The sequence below is a fragment of the Oncorhynchus gorbuscha genome, linkage group LG02 (assembly GCF_021184085.1).
Source record: "Oncorhynchus gorbuscha isolate QuinsamMale2020 ecotype Even-year linkage group LG02, OgorEven_v1.0, whole genome shotgun sequence".
Lineage (NCBI taxonomy): Eukaryota > Metazoa > Chordata > Actinopteri > Salmoniformes > Salmonidae > Oncorhynchus > Oncorhynchus gorbuscha.
The window spans coordinates 71,490,525-71,508,416 of record NC_060174.1 but is presented as its reverse complement, the minus strand read 5'-3'; the positions used below and the strand labels follow the sequence as shown (position 1 = coordinate 71,508,416).

General features: G+C 40.6%; 1 protein-coding gene and 1 long non-coding RNA gene across 3 annotated transcripts; one reads left to right on the top strand and one right to left on the bottom strand.

Moving 5' to 3' along the window:
- Positions 1-334: 334 nt before the first annotated feature.
- radx (RPA1 related single stranded DNA binding protein) lies at positions 335-10,057 on the bottom strand. Of its 2 annotated transcripts, none has more exons than XM_046320245.1 (15): positions 8,924-10,057; positions 8,695-8,837; positions 8,343-8,535; positions 8,074-8,182; positions 7,836-7,936; positions 7,612-7,731; positions 7,403-7,498; positions 6,457-6,624; positions 4,702-4,844; positions 4,363-4,505; positions 4,060-4,107; positions 3,823-3,950; positions 3,336-3,617; positions 1,482-1,664; positions 335-653 (listed from the first exon to the last, which is right to left on the bottom strand). In XM_046320245.1, the coding sequence occupies exons 1-15, from the start codon at positions 9,540-9,542 to the stop codon at positions 517-519; spliced, it is 2,613 nt and encodes an 870-aa protein (XP_046176201.1). In that variant the 5' UTR covers positions 9,543-10,057; the 3' UTR covers positions 335-516. The 2 variants fall into 2 exon arrangements, with proteins under 2 accessions (XP_046176201.1, XP_046176209.1); XM_046320253.1 differs by having other exon boundaries at positions 4,363-4,502.
- LOC124008737 lies at positions 9,382-12,397 on the top strand. The gene is made up of 3 exons (XR_006834150.1): positions 9,382-9,570; positions 10,562-10,637; positions 11,533-12,397. It is a non-coding gene; the product is annotated as an uncharacterized LOC124008737 (long non-coding RNA).
- The last annotated feature ends 5,495 nt before the right edge of the window (positions 12,398-17,892 follow it).

Below are 17,892 nucleotides of genomic sequence, written 5' to 3'. Positions count from 1 at the left end.
TGCACAAGATAATACATCACACTAGGCTTGAAACACCAAAGTTCAAGCAAAATAATTTAGGAAATTCCTTCGTTTTCAGCATCACAAGTTGGAAAGTTCAGCCTAATGTGAAACCAGTTTAGTAACCACACTATAGCTCAAACGTTTAAACTATATCCTGTTTCAGGATGTTTAACAGAACTAAACTATTTTACCTTCTGCTTAGTTCCATGTACTTTTTTCCCCAGAGCCCATGTAGCTTGTCTTTATGCTATGGCATAAATAAACATTAAGCATGTGAATTTGGAAGACGATTTGACAAATATTGAAGTAAAAAAAAGTTCATGAATCCTCATTTAAAATGTGATTATTTTATTTGTTGTTGAAATTGTTTTTTTCAAAATACTCAAACCCCCATTTAAAAAAATATCTACAAAAATATTTCCAGTATTTAACAATAAAATGTGTCTGGCTAATCATGTTAAAAGAACACATTCATTTCAGATTTGTTAGACAACACATACTGTGGTCCAATATCTATACCAAAGCAATATCAGTCATTCTATACACCTTGGTGATGATAACCTCCACTTTCTCTCCTCCCAGATGACAGAGGTCAAGGATACACACAAGATGGGTGTCTTTCAGCTCCTCAGCAGTTGCTAAAATCTCATCTGAAAGATAAATTAAGAAAAACCAGCATACACAAATTAACTTCGGAATATTTAAAATTGTTGGAAACATTATGTATGCAAACCTCCTATAAACAGGGTCTACATTCTACACTGAGTATACAAACCATTAACTTAAAAGTTATTGATGTCACTTGTTAAATCCACTTCAAATTAGTGTCGATGAAGGGGAGACAAGTTTAAGGGATTTGGGCCTTGACAATTGAGACATGATTGTGTATGTGTGCCATTCAGAGGGTGAATCGGCAAGACAAAAGATTTAAGTGCCTTTGAACGGAGGTATGGTAGTAGCCGTCGAACTGCTGTTTGGTTTTTCATGCTCAACAGTTTCCTGTATGTATCAAGAATGGGCCACCACCCAAAGGACATCCAGCCAACTGGACACATTGGAGACAACCTAGACCAGCAACTCAATACTAGGAAGAAGTTCCTAATGTTTGAGTATACTCAGTATGTAATTAATAAATGTCTAATATTATAAATTGACAAGCTACCATATCAATTGTTTGATTTGACCCTGTACCATGTAATCAATAATCAGTCTAGCCTAAAATGGACAGCGCATTTGATTTGCCATAACTGCTTTCTTAAGTGGACTCAAGTTTTAGAGTTGAAAGCCCCATTTGGAGGTCAACATTAGGAAATATGATATTGTAAATATGCATGTGAGCAGGTCAAGAACCACAAATAGCACTCTCCTTAAATAGCCTGGAGTTTTACCTTAGCTAAACACACTGCCCCATGACTTGCTCTCAGGGGTGCGTTTAACCTTTACCCTCCCCACCTGTCCCACTCTACCTGGTGTGTTACCTGGTTCAGGGAGAGCAACCTCACTCTGGCTCAGGGGGTCTGCGAGAGGGCAGATGAAGCCTGCAGACAGGCAGGACAGAAGTGTGTTGTCATGGGGGTCTTGTGTTAGACCTACGGACCTGGGGTCCCCAGCTGACATCACGGGAACAAAGGCAGCATCGATGGCCATCTGCTGGTTTATACCTGCCAGAGAGAGAGACATGTTAGTGTGTCCCATCGCTGCAACTCCCGTACGGACTCGGGAAAGGCAAAGGTTGAGAGCCATGAGTCCTCTGAAACACTGCCAAGCCGCATTGCTTCTTGACGCACTGCTCGCTTAACCCGGAAGCCAGCCACACCAATGTGTCAGAGGAAACACCGTATATCTGGCGCCAGCAGTCAGCTTGCAGGCACCCAGCCCACAAGGAGTCGCTAGAGGGCGATGGGACAAGGAAATCCCAGCCAGCCAAACCCTCCCCTATCCTAGACGACGTTGGGCCAATTGTGCGCCGCCTCATGGGTCTCCCGGTCACGGCAGGCATTAACACAGCCTGGGATCGAACCCAGGCTGTAGAGACGCCTCAAGCACTGCGATGCAGTGCCTTAAACTGCTACGCCCCGAAATTATAGAAGTTAAATAAAACCACTAAGGATGTATAAAAATATTATTATTATTTTTTTAAATCAGGGGTGAAAGCGGAGTGATTTTAAAAAAAAAACCGGTACAGGACCTCATGTGCACAAATAGTTTTGATGAGTCTAATAGTAAAGACATGTCACCTGTTACCTTTTTAACAGTGGTGGAAAAAGTACCCCAATTGTCATACTTGAGTAAATATACCTTAATAGAAAGTGACTCAAGTCACCCAGTAAAATACTTCTTGAGTTAAAGGTCAAAGTATTTGGTTTTAAATATACTTAAATATCAAAAGTCAGAGTACAAATTATTTCAAATTCCTTAAGTAAACCAGATGGAGCCATATTATTGCTTTAAATTTTTTTTAGATAACCAGGGTCACAGCTCAACACTGACATAATTTACAAATGAAGCCTGTGTGTTTAGTGAGTCCGCCAGATCAGGGGCAGTAGGGATGTTGTCTTTAAGTGTATGACTTGGACCCTTTCATAGCCTACTAAGCATTAAATGTAACGAGTACTTTTGGGTGTCAGGGAAAATGCATGGAGTAAAAAGTTAATTGTTTTAGTTAGGAATGTAGTAAAGTAAAAGTTGTAAAACATAAATAGTAAAGTACAGATACAGCAAAAAACAACTTAAGTACTTTTACATCACTGCCTTTTAATGGGCCATGAACACAACCAGGCATGACGTTTTTATCTGATTGTCCAACAAATCACATCTACATACATTGGTCCACTAAAATAATTCCAGCATCAAACTGTACTGTGCACCTGACATTTGATGAATGGAAAGAGATGTCTATTAAAACACCCCAAAAATGACGACATTCGGCAATTGTCATTGGAGACACTTGCAGCCTGAATTGATTGAGTCTACTCACTGGTGTCCGCTTGCATCACATTCCCAGCAAATCATCTCTGCCTTGCAAAAATGTTGTTTACCTCAAACTACACCGCATTTTGGAGTTATACCACCAGGTTACGTCCATTCACTGATTTCTCATGAGGCTTACAGGCGCCAACAATAAATTATGGTACAATAGCTTAAAGTTTTCATCTTTGATTTAATTATTGTGATAGGCTCATGTTTTACCAGTACGCCATACCGGCACTATTTATTTTGCCGGTACTCTGTACCGGACTGGCTTACCTTCACCCCTGAGAACAATAAATCACAGATTAACTCCAATCAAATTAAAAATTACAAACAAATGATTTACATGAGCTCTACATTACCTAATATTGTGATTTTATAGTATCCTTTGCAGGTTACTGGTGAGAGGGTGTCTGTGGTTTGCTCTGGAGTCCACCTAGCAGCATGTAGGTTACTTTGCTGCAGCAGAAGAGTCTTGTCATCAAATCTGAATCTCTGAGAAAGGCTCTCTGAGTACACACCACCAGGATGTAAATATTCTAACACTTCTTGTCTCTGCTTTGGCCACGAGCTGCTTTCCCACGATGTCCTATCACAGTCTGCAACTGCTCTCTCTCCAGTAGCGCCTTCACTCTGTGGAATATCTTAGAAACAAAATAATATAGGCCTATCAATGTCATTAGCCTTGGAACATCCCACACAAATGATGCGATGGCAAGTAGTTTCCAACAGCATAGTTAATCTGTCTAGCCCCCACACTTCACTAGCCATGCATAACCCAGAGAGGAATACAAGTTACGCCACATAGATAAGTGGTGAGATTATGTTAATGTGGCAAAACACTCATACCTGGTGGACCTAGTTGTCCACGGGCTCTAGTTTGGTCAGTTCTTTTTTCTAGTGAACTAACTTCCTCGGTTTCAGAATCACTCTCCTCTTCACCTAGCTCCTCTTCTGTAAAGCCATGGCCAGCCTCTCTGTGAACAGACAAAGCTCTCACCATAACCTGAGCTACTGGGTGGGTCCCTGATGGGCATAGAAATTATTACAGTGACCTGGGATGGTTGACGATAGTTGATTCATTACCTTTTCTCTTGCATCCTGGCACGAGTAATGTAGCATCGCTTCATCACTCTAAAAGACAACAAAACAATTCTAAAACATTCAAGTAAGAAAATATGCTAATCTAATTTCCAATGCCATAGTAAAGGAGAGTTATAAATACAATTTTGAATGTCTAATAGCCTACCCTTGTTTAGTATGGCTACCCTAAAACAAGTGGACTGTGGTCCAGATTCGGACCCAGAACGGAGTCAACAGACCGCAGGTCCCGATGAGATTATAATAATTTAATCTGCAATGTCTCTCTGCTCCACTTGGATTACTCACCTCTTGGCTTGTTTTCTTTTCAGTCTGCTGGGTGAGCTCTGCACACTAGAGGGCGCTGCTTCCCTGTTTATCAGCGTCTGAGTCACTTCTACAGTCCTCTGATCACTGGGTGGGTCAGATTCAGCCACAGACTGAACCATCTGCTGGAGAGAACCAGGCATTACATTATAAACTTGCCTTACCAATGACAATACCTATAAAGTTCTGTACATGCAACTGATGTTTTTTTGTCTTGCAATTCATCCTGCTAATTTTTCTTGTAAAACAACAACACATTTACTTTAGAAAAAGACTTAAGTGTGTTGATCACATGAAGTCTGTTATATCTATGAAGCCTACCTGGTCTGACAGAGTCTCCTCTGGCAATGTCACATAGTACACAGCCATGATCTGTCCTTGGATTGCCAGACGCTTGTGCTCACGATAATGCAGACCCTCCATCTCACTCTTCAAGTCATTTGCAGCAACTAGAGGAACTTGAGCTGAGAAATACAGTGTATTCGGAAAGTACCCCTTCACTTTTCACATTTTGTTACGTTACAGCCTTGTTCTAAAAATGATTAAATAAGAACATTTCCTCAATCTACGCACAATACCCCATAATAAAAAAGCAAAAAACAAGTTTTGGCAAATGTATTACAAATAAAAAACAAACACCTTATTAAACATAAGTATTAAGACCCTTGGCTATAAGACTATAAATTGAGCTCAGGTGCATTGTTTCTACAACATCCTTGATGTTTCTACAACTTGATTGGAGTCCACCTCTGGTAAATTCAATTGATTGGACATGATTTGGAAAGGTACACACCCGTCTATATAAAAAGGTCCCGCAGTTGACAGTGCATGTCAGGGCAAAAACCAAGCCATGAGGTCGAAGGAATTGTCCATATAGCTTCGAGACAAGATTATGTTGAGGGACAGATCTGGGGAATGGTACCAACATAAATTCTCAGCATTGAAGGTCTCCAACAACACAGTGGCCTTCATTATTAAATGGAAGAAGTTTGGAACCACCAAGACTCTTCCTAGGAGCTGGATGCCCAGACAAACTGAGCAATCGGGGGAGAAGGGCCTTCGTCAGGGAAGTAACAAAGAACTCGATGGTCACTAACAGAGCTCCAGAGTTCCTCTGGAGATGGGGGAACATTCCAGAAGGACAACCATCTCTACAGCACTCCACCAATCAGGCCTTCATGGTAGACTGGCAAAACAGAAGCCACTCCTCAGTAAAAAGGCACATGACCGCCATCTTGGAGTTTTGCCAAAAAGCACATAAAGGACTCTGACCATAAGAAACAAGAATCTCTGTTCTGATGAAACCAAGATTTAACTCTTTGGCCTGAATGCCAAGCATCACATCTGGAGGAAACCTGGCACCATCCTTACGGTGAAGCATGGTGGTGGCAGCATCATGCTGTGGGGATGTTTTTCAGCAGCAGGGACTTGGAGACTTGTCAGGATCGAGGGAAAGATGAACGGAGCAAAGAATAGAGATCCTTGATGAAAACCTGCACCAGATCACTCAGAACCTCAGACTGGAGCGAAAGTTCACCTTCCAACAGGACAACGACCCTAAGCACACAGCTAAGACAACGCAGGAGTGGCTTTGGGAAAAGTCGAATGTCCTTGAGTGGCCCAGCTTGAGCCCGGACCCAATCAAACATCTCTGAGAGACCTGAAAAAAGCTGTACAGCAACACTCCCCATCCAACCTGACAGAACTTGAGAGGATCTGCAGAGAAGAATGGGAGAAACTCCCCAAAACAGACATGCCAAGCTTGTAGCGGCATGCCCAAGAAGACTCCAGGCTGCAATCGGTGCTTCAACAAAGTACTGAGTAAAGGGTCTGTATACTTATGTAAATATATTATAGATGTTTAATACATTTGCAAAAAAAATCTATTTTAGAATAAGTCTAACGTAACAAAAATGTCAAAATTCATGAGGCTGAACACTTCCAAATGCACTATAATTATGAAAACAATTTAAAATGGTGATGTCTGCTGTAGTTAAACAAGCATACAAACAAAACAGTGGTGCATATTACAGACGGATGTCGATCTTTCCTTCTTGAAAAAGGTTCACCTCTTACCTGAGCCATCTGCCACAGACTGTGTGAAAATAATAGGGGCGTGAGGGAAGCAGTAATGGCCACCAACAGTAGTCTTCTTCAGCATGACACTGTCCTTCAGAGTCTTGGTCCATTGGATGAAGCTCTTCACCTTGGGGTCTGACACGTAGGGCTGGCCCTTGTGATACCCTGATGGAAAACTACATCTGATCGAGTATAACAACTACATACTAGATCTTAACATAAAGTTGCAGTGAATTTCCCCATATGTTCCTTTTTAAATAGAGCGGTTTTACTGTTGATCTTTTCTGTTTCACATTTGTTTGATAAGCAGTTGTATGAAAATTGGGTACTTTTTCCACTTGAGTAAAAGATACCCCGTAAAAGAAAATTGACTCAAGCAAAAGTCACCCAGTAAAATACTACTTAAGTAAATTTGGTATTTGGTTTTAAATATACTTAAATATCAAAAGAAAGTATAAATAATTTAAAATGTCTTAAGCAAACCAGACTCATATATTTTTTTAATTTACAGATAGCCACGGTCACAGTTCAACACTCAGACATAATTTATAAACTAAGCATTTGTGTTTAATGAGTCATTAGGAATGATCCAGGATGTACTCTCGATAAGTGTGTGAATTAGACAATTTTCCTGTCCTGCTAAGCATTCAAAATGTTACAAGTACTTTTGGATGTCAAGTAGTACTTAAGTTAAAAACTTAAGTACTTTACACCACTGTATATAAGGGACAATTCTTGTGTGTTTATTATATATTGTATTACCTTGTCTGCTATTTTATTAGTATGTTTTACTTTTATCTACATGTCTTCCTCAACAGTACAGAATACATGTAGATGAATAAAAGTAAGCATTTCACTGTACTGTTGTCACATCCACTATATTTTGTGCGTGACAAACTTTAATTTGATCTTTTGTTTCTTTGCCAATGACTGCATCACTTACCTGTAGTGAATATCTGTGTCTCACAGCTGCTGGTGAGGTAAGGCAGTGAGTCTTGCCCTTGACACTTCCTCATCTGAGTGCAGACCAGGTATGTCACTGCATTGGGAAGAGGGGAGGGTGCAGAGCAGGGAGAAAAGAAGTACAATTGAGAGAATTCTGTTGCAGTTTATCTATGCAATTGTTGGTATTATACTAACTGTCATATTTACTTGGGTATAGCCCATTGAATATTTCTGGTTGTGAAGAAGCAAAAATCTCCAAAATGAAAGGAATATTGGATGTTCCATCCACTGCATGGACCCAGCGGTAAGTCCAGTATTTTTCTGGGCCTGCAAAAAAATGAATAAATTATGGGCATGTGTGTTACACTTTCACATGGAATTACCTAGGTGAGAAATAAGTGAGTAGTGCAAGTGTAATGAGCAACTCTTACCTGTGTTCCCCTTACTCTTTATTCTCTCCACCCGACTCACAAAAGTTACCAAGCCAATGACATCACATGCAGAATTGCTGGCCAAGCTGTCCAGTTCTGATCTAGAAGAAAAACATTTATAAGTAGTTCAGGCAGATGATAAAGACTGCCTAGTAATCTTGGGAAATGTTACCCAGGGAAAGGCCTTTGTTTTTACATCGAATCTAATTTCAACTGCATAATGTGGTTGTGAATTTACCTAATGGCAAACTGGTAGGAAACCTCAGGCAAGCCCCATTGAGGTGGCACACTCTTGGCTGGAACCACAGTAAGGACTGCAGTGGGATTACGTGGATTCAGACAAATTTCTGCAAGGCAGGCAAAGTCAAAATTCATACTAAAATTAAGTTCCACAAAAATAAAATCAGACAGAATGTTCTCTCAAAATGACTACTCAAGAGTGCTGCCTGGCAACATACTGGTAATGTTGATTTACTAAGTTGTGAATGACTTGGTTCAGTTCAATACCTACTGAGTGAAAGCTCTTCATTCTGTGGTTGTCTATGTGAGGTCGTGACCTGTTCTGATAGCTCTGCTTGAGGGTGTAGTTTTGGAGATAGAGCACAGTTCCAACATTCAGTCTCTGGTACCATTCTGGGCACAGCTCATTCCACAGGACAAGGGACATGGTGCCACTCTGGTCTGCAACCTCAAAGTAGGCCTGGAGAATAGAGAGATAAACAAAATCCTGATGAAACGTCATTCAGAATACTGACACATTCAAAGAGACATTAATTATAGTGTCAGGGTTCAGTAGAGAAGAGATGGTGTATTGGTCAATGGTATGGCACAGATACTTGATTATATGTTTATGCCTCACCTGGTACGGGTAATAGATCTTGAGGTCAGGTTTTCCATAATACCGAAGTCTGGATTTATGAATCACCCTCACTATCAGGGGGAGAGGTCGAAACATGCATCCGAGTGACGACTCTAGATCACACAGGAGGGTCATCTTTGACACTGTTGAAGACAAAATATCTTAACACGATTTCTATTGGAGATTGTGGTTTCTCACAAAAGTCAGCAACTTAAATTCACATCTTTACCATCCAGCACCACCTCTGATGGGGGGACATCTGGAACCCATAGTCTGCCTTCAGGATCCTCGTTATTCCAAAGAGACAGGTAATGTTTGCGGCACACCTGTAGAGGTGAATCACTTTGCAATGCCACAATGTTCCCAAAGCCATCCTTTGAAATCATGGGGAGGGAATCCAAGTCCTTAATCTTGCGCAACACATTAGACTCCTTTGAACCACGTTCAATCTTCTCGATCTTCTCGATGCAAACACAACCCTGACCCAATCTTCTCTCATTGAAAACAAAGGAGCACTGGGTGATGTTGATATCAATTCCACTACGAATAATGTTTTTGTGGATCAGATGATTTAAACTACAGTCAAGAATGCACTTGGCCTGCCAGACTCCATCAGTCACTATGATGTCATAGCTGTAGCTGTCAGGAGGATGTTGTCCAACATTTTGTTGTTCTGTCAAATATCTCTGAAGTTCAATGACAGCTACAGCATCCGTTTTATCAATTTTAAGTGTACGTGTTTTTGCAGCAAAGAACTGTTCCAAAGTAGAATGTAAGAAAGAATTCAGATTATTTTCAGTCAATGGATCGGAACAAGCCGATATGTTCTGAACTTCTTCGGGCATCATTAATGCGCAACAGCACTGGGGGAAATGGGTTTGTTTACAACTACCTACCTAGTATGCCTTGGCTAACGATGTAGTTAGCTAGCTAACTTTAGCTCTATAAACAAAGATTGTTAACAGCCGTTTGCTGACTAGCTGACCACGCAAACAAGCGTTGACCATCAACCTAGTGCTTGCTCTATCGGTCTTGCCACATCCAATAATATAGCTAGCTTTTTCTTGCAAAAAAAAAAACCGCCAGTAGCTAACTTTAGATATTTAGCTAACTAACGCGTTAGCATGCTAATGACGTTGCCGATAAACAAGAATGAACAGTCTCCGTTTTATGACTAGCTAGCTAGTTTTGTACTTACAAAAGACGATAAAATCACGATACATTTTTTGGAAACATTGTAGCTAGCTAGTTACAGCATCATAGAGAGTTCCGCTTTTGCTTCGGCGGCAGTGGATTTGAATTTTGGAAGCGGTTATTTGACACATCAACGCGGTGCTGGCATGCCCCACTGACGCACACAGTACAGTGCTTTGCATATCACTTATATTATGAAGGAGAAAATCAGCTTCAATTGCAAATTAACCCATTCATCATGTCCATAACGTAAATGTATTATTTATTTTGGTACACTTGTTCTCTGAGTTTACTGATGGACAAATCTGAATACTTTTTATAAATCAGTTTGTCTACAATGTGAGTTTTTTATATTGTACAATATTGATCAAAAATAAACTCAAAATGTAACCATTTCAAAGATGTTACTGAGTTACAGTTCATGTAAGGAAATCAGTAAATTTATGTAAATTAATTTGGCCCTAATCTATAGATTTCACATGATTGGGAATATATGCATCTGCTGGTCACAGATACCTTAAAAAAAGTAGGGACCTGGATCAGAAAACCAGTCATTATCTGGTGTGATCACCACCAATTGCCTCAGGCAGCGCAATACATCTCATATGCATAGAGTTGATCTCGCTGTTGACTGTGAAATGTTGTCCCACTCCTCTTCAATGGCTGTGCGAAGTTGCTGGATATTGGCAGAAACTGGAACACATGTCGATACAGAGCACCCCAAATGTGCTCAATGGGTGACATGTCTGGTGAGTATGCAGGCCATGGAAGAACTGGGACATTTTCAGCTTCTAGGAATTGGGCACAGATCCTTGCGACATGAAGCAGTGCATTATCATGCTGAAACATGAGGTGATGGCGGCGGATGAATGGCGTGACAATAGGGCTCATGAGTTTGTTTACATGGTTTCTCTGTGGTTTCAAATTGACATCAATAAAAATCCATTATGTTCGATAGTACTGCCACATTCTCTAAAATGACGTTGGAGGCGATTTATGGTAGACAAATTAATATTAAATTATCTGGCAACAGCCCTAGTGGACATTCCTGCAGTCAGCATGCCAATTATCACATTCCTTAAAAACTTAACATCTGTGGCATTGTGTTGTGTAACTAAACTGCACATTTTAGAGTGTCTATTTATTGTCCCCCAGCACAAGGTGCACCTATGTAATGACCATGCTGTTTAATTAGTTTATTTATATGTCACACCTGTCAGGTGGATGGATTATCTTGGCAAAGGAGAAATGCTCACTAAAAGGGATGTAAACAAATTTGTGCATAACATTTGAGAGAAATAAGCTTATTGTGCGTATGGAACATTTTACATGTTGCATTTAGTGTTCAGTGTATATTTTGTATTTGGACACATGGGGTTACTGTTTTTTTTTACACATTTCATGAATCAAGTCATGTTAAGTAAATCTTAAAACTGTCAGATAATAATTTTTAGTAAACAGATTGTCCGGACCGATATACAGTACCAGTCAAAAGTGTGGACACCAACTCATTCAAGGGGCTTTCTTTATTTTTTACTATTTTCTACATTGTAGAGTAATAGTAAAGATATCAAAATTATAAATAACACATATGAAATCATGTAATAGTAAAAAATGTGTTAAACAAATCCAAATACATTTTAGATTCTTCAAAGAAGCCACGCTTTGCCTTGATGACAGCTTTACAAATGCAATGCAAGTCAATGGAGATTGGAGAGCGAGTATGGAGGTAAAATAGTGACTTAATTATACAAGCATGTAACTTCTTTTGAGAATAAATGCAACAACACTTGCAAGTGCATAACGCAATGTGTGAATAAACACAATATTTGCAAACATAAATTGATTTGTTAATAAATTCAATAAGATTTGCAAGCATGCAACTACATTTCAGAATGACACTCATTTACAAGCTAGTTAAAGTTAGCAAGCTGTGATATCTGCTCATTTTGGCTAACTAGCTAAGCCAACCAACTACACACCAAATATACACAGAGCAAATAATGATTTTATAAGCTAATGTTAGTCTCAACCAAATGACAAGTACATAGCTAGACCTATTGCTCTGATACACAATGTAAGAACCACTTACGTAAGAACCACTTAGATACAGGCTAGCCAGAAGGCTCTAATACTAGCTAGCTAACCAGTCATGTCTGACATCCTAATTGGGTTTTTTGATTGAATGTTTTGTTTGTGGGAACTGTAGAATTGTTATTTTTTTACCATTTAGATTCTATAGGTTACCCACAGGTTGTGGCGATTTAGCATGTAAATCTTGGTGGGGCAAAATAATATATACTGTATGTTTTTTGATGCATGCCAGCAAAGCTACTACACAACACAAGACTAAACAATACATTCATTGCACTATAATGATGACTAATGGTGCCAACAACTGTTAGGGCTTACATAAAGCTGTCCCAACACCAGTCCCAACACCTTACCACTGCTTACCTGGCTATCAGTGGAGCCTTGTCTGGCATCGAAACAGTTCATTCAGCCTCATTTACTGCCTTTAAAAAAACAGCTGATATGGCTGACTTGCTGAAACAAATGTGGTTTCTACTGACAATTGAGATGTACAAACTATAGCATAAGGGGACGACGAGCGGATAAGAGGCAATCCGTAATTTCGATTAAGACATTAATGACGGATGGACGGATGTAGTCAATATAACTATTTGTTCAGCACTTTTTTTTGTCTCAGCCTCCAGTATTTATGCTGCAGTAGTTTGTGTCGGGGAGCTAGGGTCAGTTTGTTATATCTGGAGTACTTCTCCTGTCCTATTCTGTGTCCTGTGTGAATCTAAGTGTGCGTTCTCTAATTCTCTCCTTTTTTCTTTCTCTCTCTCGGAGGACCTGAGCCCTAGGACCATGCCCCAGGACTACCTGACATGATGACTCCTTGCTGTCCCCAGTCCACCTGGCCATGCTGCTGCTCCAGTTTCAACTGACCTGAGCCCTAGGACCATGCCCCAGGACTACCTGACATGATGACTCCTTGCTGTCCCCAGTCCACCTGGCCATGCTGCTGCTCCAGTTTCAACTGTTCTGCCTTACTATTATTCGACCATGCTGGTCATTTGTGAACATTTGAACATCTTGGCCATGTTCCGTTATAATCTCCACCCGGCACAGCCAGAAGAGGACGGGACTCCCCACATATGCTCTCTCTAATTCTCTCTTTCTTTCTCTCTCTCGGAGGACCTGAGCCCTAGGACTGTGCCGCAGGACTACCTGACATGATGACTCCTTGCTGTCCCCGGTCCACCTGACTGTGCTGCTGCTCCAGTTTCAACTGTTCTGCCTTGTTATTATTCGACCATGCTGGTCATTTATGAACATTTGAACATCTTGGCCATGTTCTGTTATAATCTCCACCCGGCACAGCCAGAAGAGGACTGGCCACCCCACATAGCCTGGTTCCTCTCTAGGTTTCTTCCTAGGTTTTGGCCTTTCTAGGGAGTTTTTCCTAGCCAACGTGCTTCTACACCTGCATTGCTTGCTGTTTGGAGTTTTAGGCTGGGTTTCTGTGCAGCACTTTGAGATATCAGCTGATGTACAAAGGGCTAAATAAATAAATTTGATTTGATTTTGATTTGATTTTGAAATGTACATCGACAGAATTCAGAACAGTATTCTTACAGTATTCCCCTTGTACACCAAGTCATAACCGTAGGATAAATTGTGGGGGCATAAATGTAGACAATGAAAGCTCTTACAATATTACATGATTACATTTCTCTAAAACAGGGTATACGCAACATGTGCACCACCAAGTCAAAACAGTAGGCAAAATTAAGAGGGGGGTAAAGGATCAAATTATTAGCGTGAGGCACTACTAACAGCTTACTACACAGCATACACTTAATATTACTTTCTTAGCTACAGTATACATATCTCCCTGGCACATATCATTTATGCAGCAGCATACAATACATTTTTGGACTCATCTTGTTGTGCTGTGCTCACTTGAACAGGATGGTGGTGTGGCGGTCCTTCGTGGGCAAAATCTGTCTTCAACGTCTGGCATTCTCTAGATTTCTGGTGCTTTCAGGACAACTGGGAACTCTGAAAAAAACAAGGCCAAATCATGATGACGTCAGTGACCTTCAGGTCGGTGCTCTAGAAAAAGATGCCCGAGATCCCGACTTGCAATTCAGAGTTGGATGACCATTCAAAATGTATTTTCTCAGCCAGAGCTCGATTTTCAAGTTCCCAGTTGTCTTGAAGTTGCAGAAGTCAGATTTCCTAGTTCTGAGTTTCCAGTTGTTTTGAAAGCACCAGAAATCTAGAGAATGCCAGACTTTGAAGACAAATTTTGCCCACGAAGGACCGCCGCACAACCACGGCAAGGGTCATGCTGGATTGACAGCATGGCCAATGTTAAATGTTTATCCTTTTAAGCTTGAAAAATAAACCCTTAAATCCAGACTTGGTACCACACACCTACTCCACTGTATAGCAGGTTAGTGATTGCTTTGCAATGCTTTCAGATAGCCACTGTTTCCTTCCAAACCACACATTGTTGAATTTGCAATTTCCAACTTGTTGTATCATGTTTATGTCCAATGGCCGATGAGCAACGATACGTTTTTATCTCTAATTCCTCTTCATTTTCTTCTCTTCATATGTATGACAAGGATAAAAAAGCATTTGCCCGTAGATAGCTTGCTAGCTAACATTTTGAAAGTATGATGTTGACATGATCAGTCCAATCAAAGCTGTAGATATAACGTGATTTTACATAATTTTATCTGTGGCCAATTACATTGAGCCAAATTTGATGGGCACTTCTATTGTATGGGCACTATATGGCAGCACCCAATGGTGTTGAATTTTCAACCTCTACCCTTAGATTTGGCGGTAACGTAGTGTCCCCACGAGTGACAGAACACTGAGCCAATCACGGTGCAACTGGAGAACATTATCCAATCACAGCGCAACTAGAGAACATTACCAACCCCTACACTCTGTATTTTCCACGGGCTGCCCCACCACCACAGACTGCCCATCCACCACAGAAAGCATTGAGCTGGACTGAAACACCTGCATTTTGGACATGCCTTACTCAAGAAAGCAAGAAAGAGACCAAGTTTGTATGCAGCTTTATTAACTCAATGATTTTATTTATTGTTTTACATTGTTTTCAAACTGATGTGACAGGTATTAATGTCAAAATAACGTGAAAAACATGCATACCTGTTTTTAGCTAAATGACGGTTTGCCACTGCCCACAGGTTAGCTGTTTGTTCACCCACGGCAATTGCTAATAACCCATCCGGCTATATGTGGTAAAGTGAAAATCTGAGGCCAGCACCCAACCCTAACCGTAAATACAGAAAACGCGCTATAGGATACAGTCAAAGATTTTTTGATACAGGGTGTAGGATTTTTTTTTGCTGCCTGGTTTCGATACAGTGGGGCAAAAATATATTTAGTCAGCCAGCAATTGTGCAAGTTCTCCCACATAAAAAGATGAGGCCTGTAATTGTCATCATAGGTACACTTCAACTATGACAGGCAAAATGAGGGGGAAAAAATCCAGAAAATCACATTGTAGGAATTTTAATGAATTTATTTGCAAATTGTGATGGAAAATAAGTATTTGGTCAAAAACAAAAGTTTATCTCAATACTTTGTTATATACCCTTTGTTGGCAATGACAGAGGTCAAACGTTTTCTGTAAGTCCTCACAAGGTTTTCACACACTGTTGCTGGTATTCTGGCCCATTCCTCCATGCAGATCTCCTCTAGAGCAGTGAGGTTTTGGGGCTGTTGCTGGGCAACACGGACTTTCAACTCCCTCCAAAGATTTTCTATGGGGTTGAGAAATGGAGACTGGCTCGGCCACTTCAGGACCTTGAAATGCTTCTTACGAAGCCACTCCTTCGTTGCCCGGGCGGTGTGTTTGGGATCATTGTCATGCTGAAAGACCCAGCCACGTTTCATCTGCAATGCCCTTGCTGATTGAAGGAGGTTTTCACTCAAAATCTCACGATACATGGCCCCATTCCTTCTTTCCTTTACACGGATCAGTCGTCCTGGTCCTTTTGCAGAAAAACAGCACCAAAGCATGATGTTTCCACCCCCATGTTTCACAGTAGGTATGGTGTTCTTTGGATACAAGTCAGCATTCTTTGTCCTCCAAACACGACGAGTTGAGTTTTTACCACAAAGTTACATTTTGGTTTCATCTGATCATATGACATTCTCCCAATCTTCTGGATCATCCAAATGCTCGCTAGCAAACTTCAGACGGGCCTGGACATGTACTGGCTTAAGCAGGGGGACACGTCTGGCACTGCAGGATTTGAGTCCCTGGCGGTGTAGTGTGTTACTGATGGTAGGCTTTGTTACTTTGGTCCCAGCTCTCTGCAGGTCATTCACTAGGTCCCCCCCGTGTGGTTCTGGGATTTTTGCTCACTGTTCATTGTGATCATTTTGACCACACGGGGTGAGATCTTGCGTGGAGCCCCAGATCGAGGTAGATTACCAGTGGTCTTGTATGTCTTCCATTTCCTAATAATTGCTCCCACAGTTGATTTCTTCAAACCAAGCTGCTTACCTATTGCAGATTCAGTCTTCCCAGCCTGGTGCAGGTCTACAATTTTGTTTCTGGTGTCCTTTGACAGCTCTTTGGTCTTGGCCATAGTGGAGTTTGGAGTGTGACTGTTTGAGGTTGTGGACAGGTGTCTTTTATACTGATAACAAGTTCAAACAGGTGCCATTAATACAGGTAACGAGTGGAGGACAGAGGAGCCTCTTAAAGAAGTTACAGGTCTATGAGAGCCAGAAATCTTGCTTGTTTGTAGATGACCAAATACTTATTTTCCACCATAATTTGCAAATAAATTCATTAAAATTCCTACAATGTGATTTTCTGGATTTCTTTTCTCATTTTGTCTGTCATAGTTGAAGTGTACCTATGATGAAAATTACAGGCCTCTCTCGTCTTTTTAAGTGGGAGACCTTGCACAATTGGTGGCTGACTAAATCATTTTTTGCCCCACTGTGTCACACCCTGACCATAGTTTGCTTTGTATGTTTCTATGTTTTGTTTGGTCAGGGTGTGATCTGAGTGGGCATTATGGGTTTGGATGTCTAGTTTGTCTGTTTCTGTGTTTGGTCTGATATGGTTCTCAATCAGAGGCAGGTGTTAGTTATTGTCTCTGATTGGGAGCCATATTTAGGTAGCCTTGTCATTGTGGGTGATTGTCTATGTTAGTTGCTTGTGTCAGCACAGTTCTCATTATAGCGTCACGGTCGTTATTAGTTTATTGTCTTGTATAGTTTGTGTTCAGTGCTTTCTTTAATTAAAACATCATCATGAACACATACCACGCTGCGTTTTGGTCCGCTCCTTACGACGATCGTGACACTATGTTTCTGCTTATAATTTTCATTTTGGTAGGTTATTTGTTAGTCAACTTGTCTATTATTAATACATGTAGCTTGTCTTTTGGCATTTTATGAGGCCCTAGAAGATAAATAAACCCATGCTCAGCAGAATAATGTGTCCTAATAGATGGATAGAACGAATGCGAACGAATAGTTGACATCAAGTTTTCTCTCATCTTTCGCAGAGCAAAGATGTTTAGGGACTGGGGAGAAAATACAATAACAAGAAAGGTCTATATTTTCTGTGCAAAATGTCCAAATGACATCAGTTTTTACTGGTTGTAAGGAAAAGAAAGCTGTGAAAACGAGCCAACTGGTTTCTGATAAGATTTCAGTTCGGCTTCGATGCATATTTTATGTGGTTGAAATACTATCTATCAGCTGTTATGATGAAGACAGTACCTTTACAGATGGTATCTAACTGAGCATTACAATTCTCTTCTCTCAAGATGCATAAAGAAATAAGTCATATTTCTCCACTCTCCACCTGTTCCCAAGTCCAAATTTCTCCTTAATTTGGTGTATAATTTTACTTGAAAAAAATGCATAATTCTGCAGGAGTTATTATTAAGGCTATGTGAGAGGTTCTAGACCTACAGT